Source organism: Arvicanthis niloticus, chromosome 1 (assembly GCF_011762505.2).
Source record: "Arvicanthis niloticus isolate mArvNil1 chromosome 1, mArvNil1.pat.X, whole genome shotgun sequence".
Taxonomy (NCBI): Eukaryota; Metazoa; Chordata; class Mammalia; order Rodentia; family Muridae; genus Arvicanthis; species Arvicanthis niloticus.
In genome coordinates this window covers 153,011,443-153,030,260 of record NC_047658.1, presented here as the reverse complement: position 1 = coordinate 153,030,260, position 18,818 = coordinate 153,011,443, and the positions used below count along the sequence as shown (strand labels likewise).

General features: G+C 48.0%; 1 protein-coding gene across 5 annotated transcripts in view; it reads right to left on the bottom strand.

Annotated features, from left to right (window-relative positions):
• The window catches only part of Wbp1l (WW domain binding protein 1 like), a 58,980-nt gene that overhangs the window by 23,792 nt on the left and 16,370 nt on the right, over positions 1–18,818 (bottom strand). The window contains exon 2 of one of the 5 annotated variants that reach the window (XM_076923624.1): positions 7,493–7,588. The exons of 2 other annotated variants lie outside the window; for them this stretch is intronic. Coding sequence is in view for 2 of the 3 variants with exons in the window: in XM_034505773.2 (XP_034361664.1) it covers positions 11,379–11,431 (53 nt within the window). In the remaining variant the exon portion in view is untranslated. Of the gene's footprint in view, positions 1–7,492; positions 7,589–11,378; positions 11,517–18,818 lie in introns of those variants that run through there. 2 more of the 5 variants (XM_034505773.2, XM_034505791.2) reach the window with 2 other exon arrangements.

Here is an 18,818-nt window from a genome sequence, read left to right as displayed (position 1 = left end):
TAGCTACATAGCAAACTTGAGGCCAGCCTGGGCTATATGAAACTGTACACACACACACATAAACACACTTAAAAATGAAAACTAGGGGCTGGAGAGACAGCTCAGCTGTTAATAGCACTTGCTGCTCTAGAAGAGAACCTGGGTTCAATCCCTGCACCTACATGACAATTTACAACTGTCTGCTAAGTCCGGTCCCAGGGATTAGATGCCCTCTTCTGACCTGAGTGGGTACTAGGCATGTATGTGATGTATGTGATGATCAAACTACATATATATATATATATATATATATATATGCATATATATATACACACACACATATATATGCAAAGCACTTATACACACAAAGTTAAAAAATAAACTAAAACAAAAGTAAATAAAAACACTCCCTGGTTTATACATGACACATATACTCAAGGTTGAGATTTGCTGTCGTGGATGTACAACATGTATAAAAGCAACAGTCCGTGCTTTCCAGAACAGGTGAGGGCTAATGTTCTTTCTAGAACCCCATACATGTCCCAACAGTTACTCACAAAAGCACTGACTCAAAATCAGGGCACACATAATATTTGCCCTCTGTACTATTCCATAAAAAATGCAATAAATCATAAACATACATTTTAAAAATAAGTGTCACACTTGACAGGCAGCTTCCACCTGGCCAGTACTGCTACTGCTGAAGCCACTTCATAACTGGGACCTCATTAAACAGCCCCCAAACGGAGCAGCAAGCAGAGAGATTAAAACCCATTTCCTGCGTTACTATTAGGAACCCAGACAACAACCTCTCACGAAGAGCCACCTGACCCTACAGGAAAATCCCAGAGTGAAAATCCAAAGCTGCAACACACCCCAAGTTTTCCTAAAGCCTACTTGGTAAGGCCCTGGCGCTACAGCCTTGAGGGGTCTGGCTGGCCACAGGGTATAAGATACCAAACCACAAGATCACTCTTCTATCCCTAGACACCCCTAGAAGAAGCGGCAGCCCCAGTAATCCCACCTCACTCGTCTCTTCTTCCACAGGTCACGAAGAAGTGTGACTCCATTTAATAAGGACTGATTGAGAGCAGAGGGCTGAAACAAGCAGAGTGCAGGCAGGAGTACAGGGCGGGTGCAGGGCGGGTGCGGGGCGGGTGCAGACCGGGCAGCTGCTCACTGTGTACTTCTGAATGTACGGGACAGGTTTGTACTCATGTGGCAATTTTATCTTTTTCTTTTTAAATTGCTTGTATTTTGTGTATATGAGTGTTTTGCCTACAAGTATGTATGTGCACCATGTGCCTGGTGCCTACAGAGGTCAGAGGAAGTTGTCTGATCTCCTGGAGCTGGAGTTGTGAGCTGCCATGTAGGTGCTGGTAACAGAACCTGGGTCCTATGGAAGATCAGCCAGGGCTCTTAACTGCTAAGCCATCTCTCCAGTCCGACCCAGCTTTTTACATAGGTGATAGGGGACTTTACTGACTCAGCCACAGTCCTAGCCCCTATTTTTCATTTAAAGGAGAAGGAAAGAAAGAGAGGGGGAGAGGGAGGGAAGGAGGGAGGGAGGGGAGCGGAGCGGAGCAGAGAAGAGGAAAAACCAACACATAAGAACACAAGCATAGGGCTCAGAGAGATGTTCCAGCAGGTGAGAGTGCTTACTGCTCTTCTAGAAAGATCAGGGTTCAGTTCTCAGCCCCCTCATCAAGTGGCCCATAATTGCCAGAGTAACCAGTGCAATGCCTTCATGTGGCCTCCACAGGCACCTGTACACACATGCACAGACTTACACTTATAAAAATAAAAGCAAATCTTAAAAATATATTTATTTTCTAAACTCCACATTTCCTGATGCTCTAGAAAAACCAAGAGCACAGACATGCCTGGCTCTGTCCTCACCACGCCTGTGGTCCAGCCATCTCCTTTGTTTGACTTAGTCACACTGGGCTGGTCCCTGTGTGCAGCTGATTATCTCCTCCTGCTTCTTGGTCACTAAGTGTAAGGCAGGCTGGGGGGGGTGGGGGCTGAGTATCAGCAGCACCCCTCAGTTTTCTACAGTGAAGCTCAAAGCAGTGCCTCACGTGTGCCCTGTCAGACAGGGCCCCTCTCTGCTGCACGAGGGCCAGTCCTCTCGGTATTCGGGAATCCCTACCTTTCTTTCTTCCTTTTTAAAATTCTATTTATTGTTTTTTATGTGCATTGGTGTTTTGCCTACATGTCTGTGTATGTGAGGGTGTCAGATCCCCCCGGAACTGGAGTTACAGACAGTTGTGAGCCACCATATGGGTGCTGGGAATTGAACCTGGATCCTTTGGAAGAGCAGCCAGTGCTTTTAACCACTGAACCATCTCTCCGGCCCCACTGAAGAATTTTTCACCTGTTACTTATTCTCCTTTTTATAGAAAACGGAGAAACTGGGCTTTGGCAGATGCACGGCTGGGAAGCACATCCTGTCTCTAACACTGGAACGTCAGCAGACACAATGTAATGTTTAGGGGCAAGTCTAAACTTTGACATAAAAACAGCAGATAATGGACTTCACTTTCCAAACCCTTTAATAACTTTAATAACTTAAGACAGTAAGAAAGAGACCTGAGCCTGCGGCCTTTAATCTCAGCATTCAGGAGCAGAAGTAGGAGGATTCTGTGAGTTCAGTGCCAGCCTGGTCAAAGTGAGTTCCAGGTCAGCCAGGCCTCCACAGTGAAACCCCTTCTCAAAAGTAAAACAAAGCATTAGCATCAACAATAAAGTCAGCAAAAAAGGGAATGTCATTGTTTGTTTTTCATGACAGGGTTTCTCTGTATAGCTCTGGCTGTCCTAGAACTTACTCTGTAGACCAGGCTTGGCTCCAACTCAGAGATTCACCTGCCTCTGTCTCCCGAGCGTGCGCCACCACCACCTGGCTTGTTTCTATTTTTACTGCTGAAAAGATCCCTAGGTATTCAAGATGAGGCTGCAGTGTGGCTTGGTTGGTAAAGTGCTTGTTTAACATGAAGTCCTGGGCTCTAACCCTAACACAATGTAAAACCAGGCGTGGTGGCAAACCTTTAGAATCCCAGGATCAGTAGTTCAAGGTCATCCTCTGTGACTTTGAGGCTTGTTTGAGCTCCATGATACCCTATCTCCAAACACAGGGGACTGGGGGATGCTCAGTCACCAAAGCACTCAGCACACGCAGGAAGACCCGAGTTTGACCCCAGAACCCACGTAAAAAGCTGGATCGTGTGGCGCAGGCTTGTGAACCTATGGAGACAGATGGAAGTCCCTGAGGCTTGCTGGCCAGCCAGCCTGGCCTATCAGTGAGCCCTCAGTCTCACTGAGTCTCCACCTCATAAAACCACAGTGAGAAGAACTGACATCTAGGGCCAGCCTCTATCCTCCACACAGTCACCTGTGTACACATGTACACACATGTACACACATGTACACACATGTACACACACACACACACACACACACACACACACACGGAGTCAAGTTCATCTTGCCCCTTCACAAGTAAAAATAAATCAATAAAATCTAGACCTTGTGTGTGTGGTACAGGGGCGAGAACCAGAGCATGACAACTGAGGTATTCTCAGCCCCAGCTCGCCCCTCCCCCTCTCCCACTTAAGGACCTGCACCACACAAAGCCACACAAAGGGGTTGTTTCTTCAAATGGTGACAAGGATCCAGTTCATCAGGGACTTTACTGACTCCCGAAAACTGAAAATGACTCCTTCCTCCCTTCTTCAGATTTATTTTGTGTGTGTGTGTATTTGTGTTTTGCCTGCATGCTGTGAGCTGCCAGGTGGGTGCTGGGAATCATAAGCAAGTCATCTGAAAGAGTAGCCAGGGCTCCTAACCACTGAGCCATCCTTCTCAGCCTTAAATACCCATTTCTTTGTCCAGAAAGAAGGTATAGTTTCCAGCTATGAAGGCTGTGTCATGGGCGTGCTCCAGCAGCAAGCCGTACACGCCACGTCTCATTCCCCTGGAGCCATAGGACTCACCTCAACGTGCCTGTCCCTTCTGATGCAGGGCTGGAGATTTGTGCGTCCAAAAATTCAACACTGTTCAAGACAACTGTTTACTCCTACCTTAGATAAAGAGTAACATTAAAACTGGTCTCTTCATAAACAGATAAAGAAGCTCTGGGTCACAGAGGAGCTGTCTCGAGGACTGAAAAACTTCAAAGAATCGGGGACTTTCTAAAATGTGACAGCTACGCTTAGAGATTAAAACAGACTCGGTGGTTTAGGACAGGGTGGAGGACTGGTCTGTTATGAGCATCAGACCACAATAGATCTAGGGCACTGTAATGGGCATGGGGCTTGAAATACGGCCTATTATTAAAGTAACTGCTGCCTGGTTGTATAAGCTGCGTCGAGTTATCGATCTGGCCCTGCTGGGGGTAGACACCTAGATCACACAGGGTAAGAAGTGAGATTTCAGGTCTAGAAGGGTTTGGTATTATTTCTTCCTCACACAGAAAATAACTTGTCTGTCCTTGATTTGACAGTCCTTGCTGACCAAGGAGGCAATTGGATGTCCCAAGTCTTTGGGAAGGTCACAAATGAAGGAGGCTCAAGAAAACAAGGAAAAGGTGAATCTGCCTTCCCTTTATTATATCAGCCATTCCAGGCGTAGTGATACACGCCTACAATCCTAGCTCTGGGGAGACTGAGGCACGAGAGTTATGAGTTCAAAGCCAGCCTTAGCTACATAGCAAGCCTTCCTCTCTAAGGCCCATGACTCCCTCTCAGAACAGCAACAGACTGGTGTCAGAAGTTTCTAGCCTAGTGCCTTGCATTTAGTCAGCCATGAGCCCAGAATCGGCCAATCGTGTTTAGACATGGGGGTGGGGTATGCACAAATTGCCCCTAGTTTTAAAGCACTGTTCTAGACCAAAATCATGTAATTGTATTCTGTGAAGTCTCATTCTCTGATTGGCTTATGGATTCTGTGCTCTGTGAACTCCCAAAGGGCAAGACTGAGGTCAGTATCACACACGCATCTACTTTAACCAAAACCCTTCAAAAAGCCCTAGGCTCGAGCCAAGATGCCCTCGGAACAAGACACGCTTCGCCTCAGCACTCCTGGGTCCCTCTTGCAGCAGCCTGCAGAGAACCTCCCCAGGTTAAAGCCTAGAGCTCTCATTTCCCAGACGGGAGAGAAATGAGCTCCTGGCTCCCCCCACCCCTACCCCCCAGTTTACAGTAACCTGGCACAAACTGAGCCTGGTTCCAAAATTCAGAACCTCACTCAGAGGTGGGACCGTGTCTGCTGGAGTCCGCCAGCTTACCTCAGTGCTTCCTGGTATACTGCAGAGCTACCCTCAGGGGTGGGATGTCATGAGTGTTTGTGGTCAGCAGTAACCAGGATGTCCAAACCCTTGACTGAAAACCATGCACTAAGTTAGGCACTCTCTGAAACCAAAATTGAGACCTTGCGTCACAGTTCAGTGGAAGCCCCCGAAATCTTGTCTGTTGGGCAAAGGAGCCAAACAATAATAAATACAAAGCTGGGGGAACCAAAGCCTTAGATAGAACACAGTACCAGTAAACTCTATGCTACTTCCAGGAAGAGAAGCCAGTGCCACGCCCTAGCCATCTGCGGAGCAAACATCCTTTACTGGAGCTGCCTCAGGATGCACTCCAGAACTAAGTCACTGACCAGGATTTATTTTTTAATTCTTAAATATGTTTTTATTCTCTACTTCTATTTGAGGCTTCACTGCTCAAAACTTCCTGTAATGGGCACAGAGAGGGCAAAGGCTACAGGTTTTACTCTTATGTTTTTGTAAATACAATACATAATACATTTCAATATACTGATATACACATTAACCTACAGAGAAATGCATATCATAGAAGAGATTGATTAAAGAAATACAAAGATGTGGTATTATTCCTTTTCTCCTCTTTTCCTTTTTGTTTTTTTGGGAGTTAAGAGTCTTAACATATAGCCTAGGCTGGCCTCTATGGAAGTTGGAAACATAGCCAAGGCTAATTTCCAACTTCCAATTCTCCTCAGCCTTCTGAGATCATGTGCCCAGCAGTCACCTTGAAGGACTGAATCACTATTTCCAGAAACAGAAGCCTTCCTTGAGGTCCAGGGTTCGGACTCTGCCCAAAGAAGCAGAGGCCATACATGACACAGAAAAAATCAAGGCAGGTTACCACTTAGGCTTGTTTCAATTCACAACTTGTAGATCAGCAGCAAACAGCAGGATATGTAGTGGTGGTGAATTAAAAGACCGGTGAAGTCTGCTAAGACACGAGAAGAAATTCCCACAAGACAAGGACTTTTACGGTTTTTTAATATAACTAAATTAGGATTTAAAAAAAAAATAAAAAAGATTTATTTATTTATGTATGAGTGCTTTATTTGGATATATGTCTGCAGGCCAGAAGAGGACACCAGATCCCGTTACAGATGGTTGTGAGCCATCATGTGGTTGCTGGGAATTGAACTCAGGACCTCTGGAAGAACAGTCAGTGCTCTTAACCACTAAGCAATCTCTCCAGCCCCCAAATTAGTTGGTTTTTTTTTTTTTTTTTTTTTTTTTTAAATGACCAAATCACTGTTTTCATGGAGTAAAATTTACCTCTTCAAAGAAAAGAGGTGGGTCAAAACCTAGGGCTCTCCATCACTGAAGGAAGCAACCATTGTCTTTGGCTCTGTCCTAGAGAAAAGTCAGTCAACAGATAGGGTCCTTTTGCCACCAGGTCCCGGTCTTTCTACAGCCTTTCTCATCAGAGATGTCACAAAAAAACAAGTAACAACCCCTAAAAATGTGGCATCTTTCTACAGAGACTGCAGGGCTTCGAACACTAACCTAGGCAGGCTTGGGAAAAACAGACCTTCCTCGACTCCCATCGCAGGGAAGAGCAGGAGTGCTCCCCTGCCTGTCCCAAGATTTTTACTATCAGTCCAGATAAGGATTCTGGCTCAGCCTCTTACAGTATAAACAAGTGTCACCTTGGTGGCTGCTGCACTATACACAGCTAGTTCCCTTCCAAGCTGAATTGTGCTTAATTTGTCCTGATCCTGGTGGAGTAGAGGACAAGTGCAAAAGTGTCAGGGTGAGTTAGAGCCAGAGCCTGGTCCTCTGTCAGCACAGAGCAGGCAACAGGACACAGCACGGAGCCAGAGTGCTAGGGAATGAGTCACAACCATTACGCTCACCTGTACGCTGTAACGAAGACCTCTGAATTCCATTCTCCTTTTGTCAATATGGAGATAAGACCCCTCACATGTGATGCTGGTCCTGAGGTAATAAATGTTATCCCCCACATAAATGTTGGCAATAGTGAGCAATCCCAAAGCCGGAGGCTGACGAGTTACCTTTTCTTTATCCCCAGTCAGAGCTCTTACCCTGTAGCTTGGCCTGGGACTCATCATAGTCCTTTCAGTGCTATGTGACTCTCAGGTCACTTGCTCTATGTTTATGATGCTGAGGACCAAGCCCAGGCAAGTGTGTAGCAACTGCTTTAAGCTCTAACCAATGGGCGCATCCCCGGCTACTTACTTTCAGACCTGAGGAGAGACTGGTCCAGCACTCTGCCTGTCTGGTCTATACCAAGAAGGTTATGAGGACACCAGTCACGCAAGGATGTGACAGCAGCTGTGGACAATGATAAGCCTATGTAGTCCTGCCCCACAGAGCCCAAGACAAGAGGATTAAGGGTTCAAGGCACTACAACAAACCCCCCTCCCCATCTCAATTCTTAAAAAGGTTACAAATAGCTCCTCAGACCAGGAGCTGGCTTCTTATGCCTCTTGTCATGACCAATTTCAACATGGACAAAAGACTCCAAGAAGGTCGAAGACTTATTTTCAGTTCCACTGGAGACCACATGTTTTTGGTGTTAGAAACCACCTCCACCTCCATCCCACTCCTGCTGCCATGACATAGACAATTTGGGGTGCAGTAGGCCTCCCCCATAGAAGACAGCATTTTAATGAAATTATTGTCTCCAAGGGTCTAGCTTGTATTCCATTGGCAACAACTGGACTATCACTTGCACAGTATCATCCTGTCAGTCTCTGAACTTGTGAGCCGCTTGTCTCCTTTAATGTCACGTGAGGAACATCTGCACCTAGCGTGTCTCTCCATTACCCACACTGATTCTAGTGGAGACTGTGGCCCTCCCAGGGCTGGGAGAACACTGACCTGTCTTTGTATACTGAACATGCTTTGAACTATATTTGCACAATCCTTTTCAGGTAGAGAATGCTAATCCTAAGAATCTTCCAGTATCACCAACCCAACACCCCCTGATGCAATCAGAACTAGAATTCACTCCTCTCTGCAGGCTGAGTCCCTGCTGCTGCTGTATGTATTGTTCTCTGAAAAATAACCTCTACCTTCCCAGACTTCATGCCAGACTTTCTCTTGGCCAGAAACCCGAGATAGGACAGTTTGCCTGACTGTGTGCTCTGCCTAAAATCTGGGACACAGCAGCACAATCAGGAAATTTCTACACCATGGCTCTTCCACACACCCTGGACTGCTCTCTGGTCAACTGTAGCTTCTACTGAGCCATCATCACTGTCCCAACATGAAATAATTCAAACATTCTCAGGCTCATTTGCCCTTCACACACACTGAACTCAGGCCCTCACCCATCCATCCATCCACCCACACACACATCCACCCAGCCAGCCATCCACCTACCTATCTGCCCATCCATCCATCCACCTACCTATCTGCCCGCCCATCCATCCATCCATCCATCCATCCATCCATCCATCCATCCATCCAATGATGAAGGGCCTTACTGGGTGTCTCTTACTCTATAAAGATATGATACCTGGTAAGCCCAGGGGTTCTTGTTTTGTATCAGGCAAATTCAACCCCAAGATTCACAGAGAAAAGACAGTTTCTCTTCTTCTCCTCTGCAGGAAGAAGCTAAAGCCTCACCTGGTATGTCTGGACTGCTCCTTCCCCAGCTCAGGTGTCTGGTAAACTACTGATCCGTCAGGCTCAGGTCAGAGAAGATCTCAGGAAAGCCTGCCATGGCCTGACTCAGTGGCTTCACTACCTCCATTACCTTCTCCTTGGGTAGTCTCCTTCCACAGACCTACACTGTCTTGTCTCTAAACCCTCGGGGCCAGAATCTCTCAGAATATATCTGGACCATGAACATCTGGGACAACTTAACAGAACTACTATTTCTGGGCCCGACAAGAATCTACAAAAACTTTGTTTGAACAAACCCCACTTCAGGCTACTTTCATGACGTTTGAGAACAACGGTATTTGGTATAGAGGAACCACGCAAGCCTGACAATCTGAGTCCAATCCCGGAGCCCACAGGTTATCACCAAGAATCATTACTTAGACAGCTGGTTTTATGTGACTCCAATACAGGGCTGTCATATACAGAAATGCTAGCAATAACAAAACCATGTAAGCTACAAGTACTTCAGCAGGCAGGGGTTGAACTGCAGAAGCTGAGGGTGCTAAGGGTCACCTAGAAGCCCTCTGGTCTTTTTCCAGAAAACTGTTCAGGAACTAGCCTAGAAAACAGGTGCTGGTCCTCTAGGATGCTCTGAGGGTCTCTATTCAATGCTCCCCACCACCGCATCCTCTCAGCTCGGTCGGGGTTCTGGGAGACAAGCCTTTACCTTCTAGCCATTCCAGCATGGGAGAGGAAGTTGTCTTGGTACAGTAAGAAACAGCCTCTCAACTCCAAGTCAGTGTACAATGATGTGCGCTGAATGATGGGTGTACATAGACACTGAACTCATTCAGCTTCTGCAAAGGGGCCTGCAGTTTCTTGCTCCGGTACCATTGCAGTCACATGTCCTTTAATAATGAGTGAATACAGCTGGAAAGGTGGACTATGCACTGTTCTTGCAGGACCTGAATCTGATTCCCAGCACCCACAATGACCTGTGTGAACACGGGCACTCACAATCACACACCCACACAGAGACACACATACTATGAATCAGAAATAGAAATAATAGTTAAAAGGCTTGGTTGAGCTGGAGCTCAGTGACTCTTGTGCCTGCCCTGTGCCCGGCCCTAGGCTCACCCTGGCACCAGACACACATACGGAGTTCTGAGCTCACTGAATGCCAGCCAAGGTGTCAGTGCTTTACACACATTCTTTCCTGACATCCTCTTCAAGAAGATATTATTATTTGCATTCCATGGATGGGGTTTGCAGTCAGTGGAAGACTCTGGGGGAGTCTGAGTGAGCACAAATCTCCCTGTCTTCCCAGTCCTGTTCTTTCCACTGTACCCCAGCTGCTGATGGAAGGGGATGTTTCATTCATTCATCATCTAGCATGGTTCAGCTTCCCCCCAGATCTTACTGTACCCACAGGTCAAAGGCAGCTCTTCTCAGGGGAGGACGCAAAGAGCTCACATGGGGCTGTCACATGTCAACTGCATCAGAGGACCACTCTGAAGCTTGGCAGTGACAGACTGCTTCAGAGCAGTTTTCCCAACCCACTTTTAAAGAACTCTGGGCGACCCCTGGGACATCCTCTCACCTTGCACTCTGCTCAGAGAGTAACCAGCTGGCCCTCAGGGCTCCCTTCTGACTTGGGGTCTGAGCTCACCGTGGCTCTGCCTCCCCTGGAGGCAGGCAGCAGAGGATATGTGTACCTCCCGAAACCCTGCTGCTGGGTACAGTTACACATTCCGATATAGACATGCCTCTCAGGCCAAGGAGGGGGGGTGGGGTGTCAGGCTCTCAGAAGCCCTGGAACAAATACTTGGCTCAGTGTCCAGGCTCAGGGACAGCAGCCGGTCCCTTGCTACTGTTTTCTCATTCCACACTGGGTTACCAGCAGAAATGGAACCCCACCCCACCCCCAAAACAGTGGCCAACAAAGCAGCAAGCCTCTGCCACAGGGGTCTGTTTGCCTTGCAAGTCAGTCCGCAGAGCCAAAACAAACAGTTCCAACCCCAGCCCCTCAAGTGTCCAGGTTACCTCAACCCCACAGCCACAATGTTAAAAGAAAGCAAGCTGCCTTCCTGTGCAGGGAGGCTTAGAGCCACTGCTCACCCCTCCCCCAGTCCCTTCAGAACCAGTGGACTGGGAAGAAATCGCTCTTGCCTTACCAAATCAAAGTGGAGAAGAAAGAAAGGTGGTTAGCAAGAACCCCACCATGCCTCAGTCTTCAACAGTCTCCTCCATAAAACTGCACACACAACCAATGGAAAGTCAGAAATGGACAGCCTTAGGGTCACCTCGGAGACATGGGGGTTAAGAATATGAAGGCTCTGGAGCCTAGGAGCAACCAGCAATCAAAGAAGGCTAGAAATGTCTGTGTGGGAGCTAACTATCAAGACTAAGCGACTTCCCAAAATATGCCCTCTACTCAAAACAGAGGTACAACAGCGGGTCCCACCCTTCCCCCCTTCCCCAGCCGGACCCATGATCAGCGATCAATTACCTGTCTAAGCCCCCAAAGGAAAGGCATCCTGCAGAAGCATCGTCCGCTAACATTAGCAACAAAGGGCTCTCAAAAGTTAAGATCTTGGAGTGAGCATGGCCCCTGTGGGCTGGCTGCTCAGCTCAGTGCTCTCTGGAAGAGCAGAGAAGAGAAAGTAAACAGAGTCCTGGGACCCGGCGGCCAGCCGCCTGCTCTCCTCACTACTCCCCCCCAACCCCGCCTGGCCCAGACCCACCCCCACCTTCTCGTGACATATCTCAGACGCAGCACAGCCCAAGCTGTCTGCCAAGGGGGAAATGACATCAGTTCAGGCACAGCAGAAAAACTTCAGGCAGCTGCTGAGGAGTACTGAGGATGTGCAGTGAAGCACGATGCCAGCGCCAACCTAGAGCAGGGCCTGCTAGCTCCCCCTCTTCTGACCAGGCTCCTGGCCGACAAATCGAGTCTGGGAAACTAAAGAGAGCTATGCTTCTCTGCATAAGGACTAGTTCCCAAGGTACTGTTTCTCCTCCTTGGGAAAGAAATTCAAGCCTGGTGACTGTCAGTTTCGAAGAGACTTTTCTCCACCCCACCCCCATCAGTGGCAGTGCTCACTATACAATAGCAGGCTGCCCCCATCCTCTCAGGGAAGAGGCAAGTGCAGAGGGGCCTGGAGAGGCCTCCCTCCCGGCTTAGGTAGTAACCCTGGCTGCTGCACTGGGCTCCCTGCTGTACAGGGGAGTTTATGTTTCATAAACAAACTGTGTGTGCAGGTGCCAGCATCTTTCCTCACTTGCCTTACAAAGGGTACAACAAGTCCCACTGCACCCTCCAAGCTGCCAGTGGTGCAGACCAGCTATATTTAAACCAACTCTTGGTTCAGATACGCTCCGCTCCCTTAGTTCCACCTTGCTTCCTTTTGCTAGGTTTGGCTCTCAGAGACAACCAGCAAGCTTTGCCAAAGAAACAAAGGCCCTGGGGTCAGTGTCCTGATCGTCCTGAGAAGCACCCTTGGGAGCACTCTCCAGACCTAAATCCTGTACCCAACACATCGCGAGCATAAAGCTGCACGTTTGGGTGTGGATGTGCAGAAATAACTCAACTGGGTGTTTGTGTGTGATCTGACATTGAACTCATGACCTCACCATCCTAGACAAAGGCTCTCCCAGCTCAGCCTGACTCTACGACATTTTTCAAAGGGAACAAAGTCACTTTTTAGTAACTTAGACTGCAAATCCACTACACTTCCCTCAACTCAAGAGTCCATATGGTTCATCTCTGTCCAATTTCCTACCATTCTTTTCCTAAGTGATACTTAGTGAAGGCCTCCACGACAGTGACACAGCTAGGCATGACCCATGTAAGCTAAAAAGGATTTCTGTAAAATTACCATCTCCAACCCACCTAGGATGAGAAGTCAGCAAAGCACAGCACCGAGCACAGTAAGGTGCTGCACGAGCTACCTGACCATTAGACTCCAACCAGACACAGTGTGCACAGCACTGAGCACAGCGGGGTTCCACATGTGCCACTGGAGCTGGATCATTAGACTCTAACCAGACAGAGTGCTCGCTGCAGGTCACAGCTGATGGTCAAGGTCACACTGACTTTCCTGACAAGAAAATGAATATGCCAAGCAGGCTGAGCCATTACATGAGGCACAGGTAAGGACAGACCCCAATTTTATTGTTGGGGAAACAAAAGGCCGATGTACTGAGTGGTGGTCTCTGTGGGTGTCTAGACGAATGCCCTCACGAACAGGCTGAACGGCCAGACAGATGAGACTGGACATCAAGGCTCTGCAGCCACAAAGAACAGTGAGCTGGCTTTCAACCCCTTCCCCTCATTTCCTCAGTTTCCTGGCAACCACTGGGAACCAGAAAACATGTGCAACACAATTTAACTTTGGCAAGCAAACTGTAGGAAATATGTCTCCAGTCTCTCCTGGACAACTCTAATCTGCACCGACCTAACAAGACAGACAGGCATCTGCAGTTCTCAGGAAAGAATGCCATGATGTAAATGTTCCCGTGTATCTACCTCACACCCACTGAACACCCACAGTGTGCCAGGCACCGTTCTCAGCACCAGAGATACCACCATTAAATAACTCCCAGGCCTTGCTTTGATGGGTTACAGAATTGTTGCATGTTTCTTTTTGTTTGATGAGAGTGGGGGTTGAGGCAAGATATCAAATAACCCATACTGGCTTTGAACTCACTACTTAGCCAAGGATGCCAGGGTATTCCTGCTTCTACCTCCCAAATCCTGGGGTTACAAGGCTTGAACCATCATGCCTGGCCATATTCCCTGCACTCCTTCCCAGCCCTCTTTGAGACAGGGTCTCGGATAGCCCACGCTGGCCATAAACTCACTCACTATACAGCTAAAAGGAACCCTGACCTTTGACACTCCAGCCCCCACCTTCCTGGCCCTAGGCTCAGAAGGGTGTGCTATACCTGTGGCCATGGGGATAAAACCCAAGATGTCACATATGCCAGGCTAGCTCTCTACCAACTGAGCCACACACCCAACCCCGGCATTTCTAAACAATATTCATCAATGGTGATTTGGGAGGGAGTCAAACTGCCAGGGCCTGTATCAGAGACTGATTTTCCCCTCACGAATCAACCTTCTGTGGCTACTGCTCCAGACGGGGCTTCCAGTTAGCGGCTGTTGGGCACATCTCCACATAAGATTATACATGTCTGGGCACAAGGCAGCATTTTACCAAGAGGCATCACCTCTACAACAGAATCAAATGCTCTGAAAAAAGTGCTGACAAGTTTTCACACTAACCTACTTCTTTCCTCAGCCCACTGGTGACTAACCTTTCCTAAACACCAAGATCCGGGGGTGAGGACAGAAAAGAAGAGGGGTTAGTTAATTCAGGCACTCTCGGGAAGATGAGCTCACTTTCTGCCATGCCCTAGAAATATCACCACAACCCAGTGACAAATGTCATCACCACAACCCGGTCCTTTGGGGTTTAAGAAGCAAAATGGCCATGGCCACGGGTGCGGGGAGGGTGGGGAGGGAGGGGCTAGGAGATTCTTTTCTCCAGTGATCCACGCTCATAGTGGAAAATGAGCCAAAAATGAAGTCCTCCCTCAAGTCATCTCCGTCATCTTCCTGTCAATGCAGAATTAAACTGAACGCCGAGTTTACCAACTTAAAAAAAGGAAGTCACCCTAAACTAGAACTAAGCCAGATCGGTTGTCACAATGCTCTAAGCTAGCACTGCTCGCTGCCCCGGGCACTGTTAGGCATCCTCCTGGCTCAGCACCCCCTTCCCCAGAGAATCCTCCAAGATAGCACTGCCCAAAACAAAACAAAACAAAAAAGTTACCCCTTGGATTCTGGTTAACTTTCTATTTTAAGACATACTGCAACAGCATATACATTCAGAGACGTGACTCTTTGATGTGGTCTAAGTCTTCTGACAGTGTGTTTTCAGGCAATCCATACAGCTGTATTTACACTTCTGGAGGAGGAACGGGGAGCTGGTTATCTGGTCTACTCTAACCTGAGCCAGACTTGGGCACTCTACCTCACCGACTCTGCAACCCCACAACCTAGGATGAAGCCTGAGTGTCCCTATTTGGTGGCAGTAGCTGAAGCATACAGTACTCAGCTAGCTGTGGGAGGGTAAGATTTCAAATAAAGGCTGTGGCTTCAAGGTTTTTTTTTTTTTTTTTTAATGACACAAGAGTCAAGATCTCAGAAGACCAGAGCTACCAAGAGGGAGAAAAACCGAATCTGAGAAGTAGCTGTGAGGATCAGGTGGCTGCCAAGCACAGAGAGCACACAGACAGACAGCGGGTGGTGGTGTAGAATACCTTTAGAAGACTCACACGGGGACGACAGCAGTTCGTGCAGTAGTCACGGCCTTGGCACACAGTTTGTAAACTGAGTTCCACGAGGTAAATGACCGGCAAAGTCTAAGGTTCTCACTTGTTCTCAATATGTAACAGTGCCCAAACAGACACCAAGCTGGAAACATTCCTGGGCTTAGGTTCTCTGGTACATTATGGAACAGAGGTCATGGGACCCTCTGAGGTTAGAAAGGAGAGTGGAGGTCTAGGGGTGTCTATTTTGCAGTCAAGGATGTGAAGAGAGAGTTGTGTTGTCAGAACAGAACAACTGCCAGCGTCAGGGTGTAGAGACAGCCTCCTTTCCAGGAGCTTGTGCAGCACACACCACTCAGAATTTTACCTTTCTTGGTGTTGGGCACAGACCCATTTATTTACATGAAGAAGAAAATGAGTACCGCAAAAGTTGGGGGTTGGGGGCATCTTTTTTCAATAAGCATAAAGTTATGCACTAACAAAATGATCCTGAAGTGATTATCATGGGAGAAGCCATGGGTCAGATTCCACAGCAGACAAACATTCATGGACGGCTGCCAAGCAGCCATGCAGAAGATTGCTCAGCTGCCAGAAACCAAGAATCCTGGCTCATCTGTGTCCGGGAGCTGGACAAGGGCAGGCGCACAGCATACCAGCTGAGGCGAGAAACGTACACCTCGCTCGCACACAGAGTTCTGAGTCACTGGGCTTGTTCCTTCCTCAAAGCATCCTGAAAGCCCAAGATTCCTCTTCTCTTCCAGGACTTTCATGGACAGTGGCTGGGGAAACAGTCCTTAGCTGCAATAGGTAGCCACTTGCTCCACATTCAATAATATTCGGATATTCAGAATAGGAAGGAAGGTTCCAGCAGATACTGCGAGTGCCAATGTCCCAGATGGGAAAACCTAAGTTTTAGTGAAATGAGGAAACTCATTTAGGATGTTCCCCTGCACAAGAAGTGGAGCGAGCACTTCACCCAGGCCTGCGTGGCTCCGAAATGGTTTGGCACACAGAAATGGTATTTTGATATAAATTATAATTGTCGTCCAGCCTCATCTGGGATCCCAAACTCACAGCTGCCTCCAGCCAGCAGGAGGAACTGTGGTGAAGAACTCAGGCTAGTTCTGAGAGATCGATGCTTTAGTGTATGTGCTGCCAAAGCAAGCAGAACGCTTCGTTACCCAGTTTCGGACAAAGACAAGCACACACTGAAACAAACATAGGCGATGCGTAATAAATAAAAGGGCTGGGTAGAGCTGTCAGCCTAAGAGCTCTGAGGGATAGAACGGCACAAGAGGCAGCTGCAAAAACAGAAGAGGAGCTCGTGGAGCGGGATGCGCACACTGCAAAGAGCCCAGCATGATGGGCACACATGGAACACACGAGAGAGAAAGAAACAGAAAGAAAGAAAGAAAGAAAGAAAGAAAGAAAGAAAGAAAGAAAGAAAGAGGGAGGGAGGGAGGGAGGGAGGGAGGGAGGGAGGGAGGGAGGGAGGGAGGGATCAAAGCATGGTGGCACATGTTTGCAAGCACAGTATTCAGGAGGCAGAGGCAGGAGGATTACCACAAGTTTGAGGTCCATCTGGCACATGTGGTGAGGTCTAAGCCAGCCAGAGCTGTCTCAAACAAAAGTCAAAACCGAAACCAAGCCCAAACAAAAGAGAAGCAGAGATCAGTTAGTGGCAGCAGCTCAGAGGCTGTCCACATGTGCATGTGTATGAGTGGTACATTTTCCTGTGCGGGAACCATGACAGGAGAGCCACAGATCTCATCCCACTCAGTACCCAAGGCCTATGTTTCACTGTGTTGATTCTATCTACCACTTCAGTATGGTCTTGGAGAGGGCTTAGTTCTAAGTGGAGGGGGTGGAGGAGATGTGAAGATACTCGGTCGGTGGTTAGTTCAGCCTCAGTGAGTTGTCCATTGATTCTGGTTGGGATAGAGTCTGACTTTGTGGTACAGGCTGACCTGGAATTCACTATGTAGCTCAGGATGCCCTTCAGTGGTCCTACTGCCTCAGCCTTCCCCTCGTGCTGGGATTATAGGCATGGGCCACTGGCCCTGCTTTAATGTTTTAAAGAGGGATGGAAGTCAAAGTTGCACAAGCTAAACCTCACTGGCAACAGTTCCCACTTCTGCAACCCACTAAGAGACTGCTTCTGGACTGGAAAGATCAGTCCACAGACACTCGCTTCATGGAGGGGCATCCGTTCGCTATCTTGGGTCTAGAGCTTGCTGACTGCTGGTGACACTAGACATCGCTGACAATGAACAGACACTTCAAGGAGCTGCAACTTGAGCTTCAAGAGGGACTGAAGAGACATATTTTGTACCAAAATATGGGTGTTTTTCTGACCTTATAAATACTTCAAGTCTAACCAAAGAAATGCATAGCCAAGAATTACATGGCGATCAGCAAGCTGTCTGCAGACACTTTCCACGTATCCTAAACCACACTGAAATAAAAGGGCCAAGGGTGTCACTCCAGGATCGAGTGCTTGCCTAATGCAGGAGAGGTGTGAGGCTCCAGGTTCCGACTGTGGCACTGGGGAAAGAGTAACAGGAGGACTGTGACAGAACAGAGACAAAAGACGGACCAGGTCACGTCGTCACCTGTGACTGGGGCTTCCTGGGCTCCACCAAAGCTGACTTCTTTCACTTATATGTAAACTTTGGACAAGATAAAAAATAATGTGGTCCATTCTTGGGTAGGAAAGAAACTGCACTGGTGGCTGACCCAAGGCAAGGGCTCACAGCATCTCAACGTGAAGCAGCCAGAATGAGGGGTCCCAGCATCTGCAGAAAGCATCCTACTCCTGTGACTCCTTGTGACCGCCCTCCCTGACCCTCTCTCCCAGCCTAGCTCCTCTTCTAAGGTCTGAGCAGCTTGATAAAGTCTCATACAAGCTCGCTAAGTCTCATAGACCTAGGTTTGGTGAGAGTCTTCTCAACAAAATAAGGTAGAAAGCAACTGAGGAAGACACCCATGCTCAACCTGTGGTCTCATGCACATGTACATATGTACACACATGCACACACACATACATGTATACCACACACAGGGGAAAAAAATGGAAGAAGGGATTCCTAAACAGGAGAGCTAGTAACACTTTCTTGACCACAAAAACCTGACAAACAACTACAAGACTGGGAGAGTACCTGAATCTGACCCCAGCTTCAGGGTTTGAGAAGTTTGATGAAGGGGTTAGAAAACCCTCCTTGGGTGTGCCTTTTGTTGTTGTTATTTGAAATAGTCTCCTGTAGCCCAGGCTGGCCTCAAATTTGCTACTTAAACAGGGAATGACCTTTCTCTCCAGCCACCTCCCAAGGCTAGGACTACATACAGACTTAGTGCCACCATGCGGCCTTGTGTCTCGCTATCTGTTCATCTTCAATTCTCAGCTGAGGAATGACAAGTATTTAAACCATCTCAGGGACAAAACTCCCTTCTTCCTGGTAGGACCTAGACATGAGCTAACTTCCTTTTTTGATTGGGGGGTTGGGGAGTGGGGAGAAGCTACTCAGCCTGCCAGTCCTAGCTGGTAAGTAATGATCAGCAACATGAAGGATGGTGACATTAAACTGGGTCAAACTGGAAGGAAGCACAGCTTACT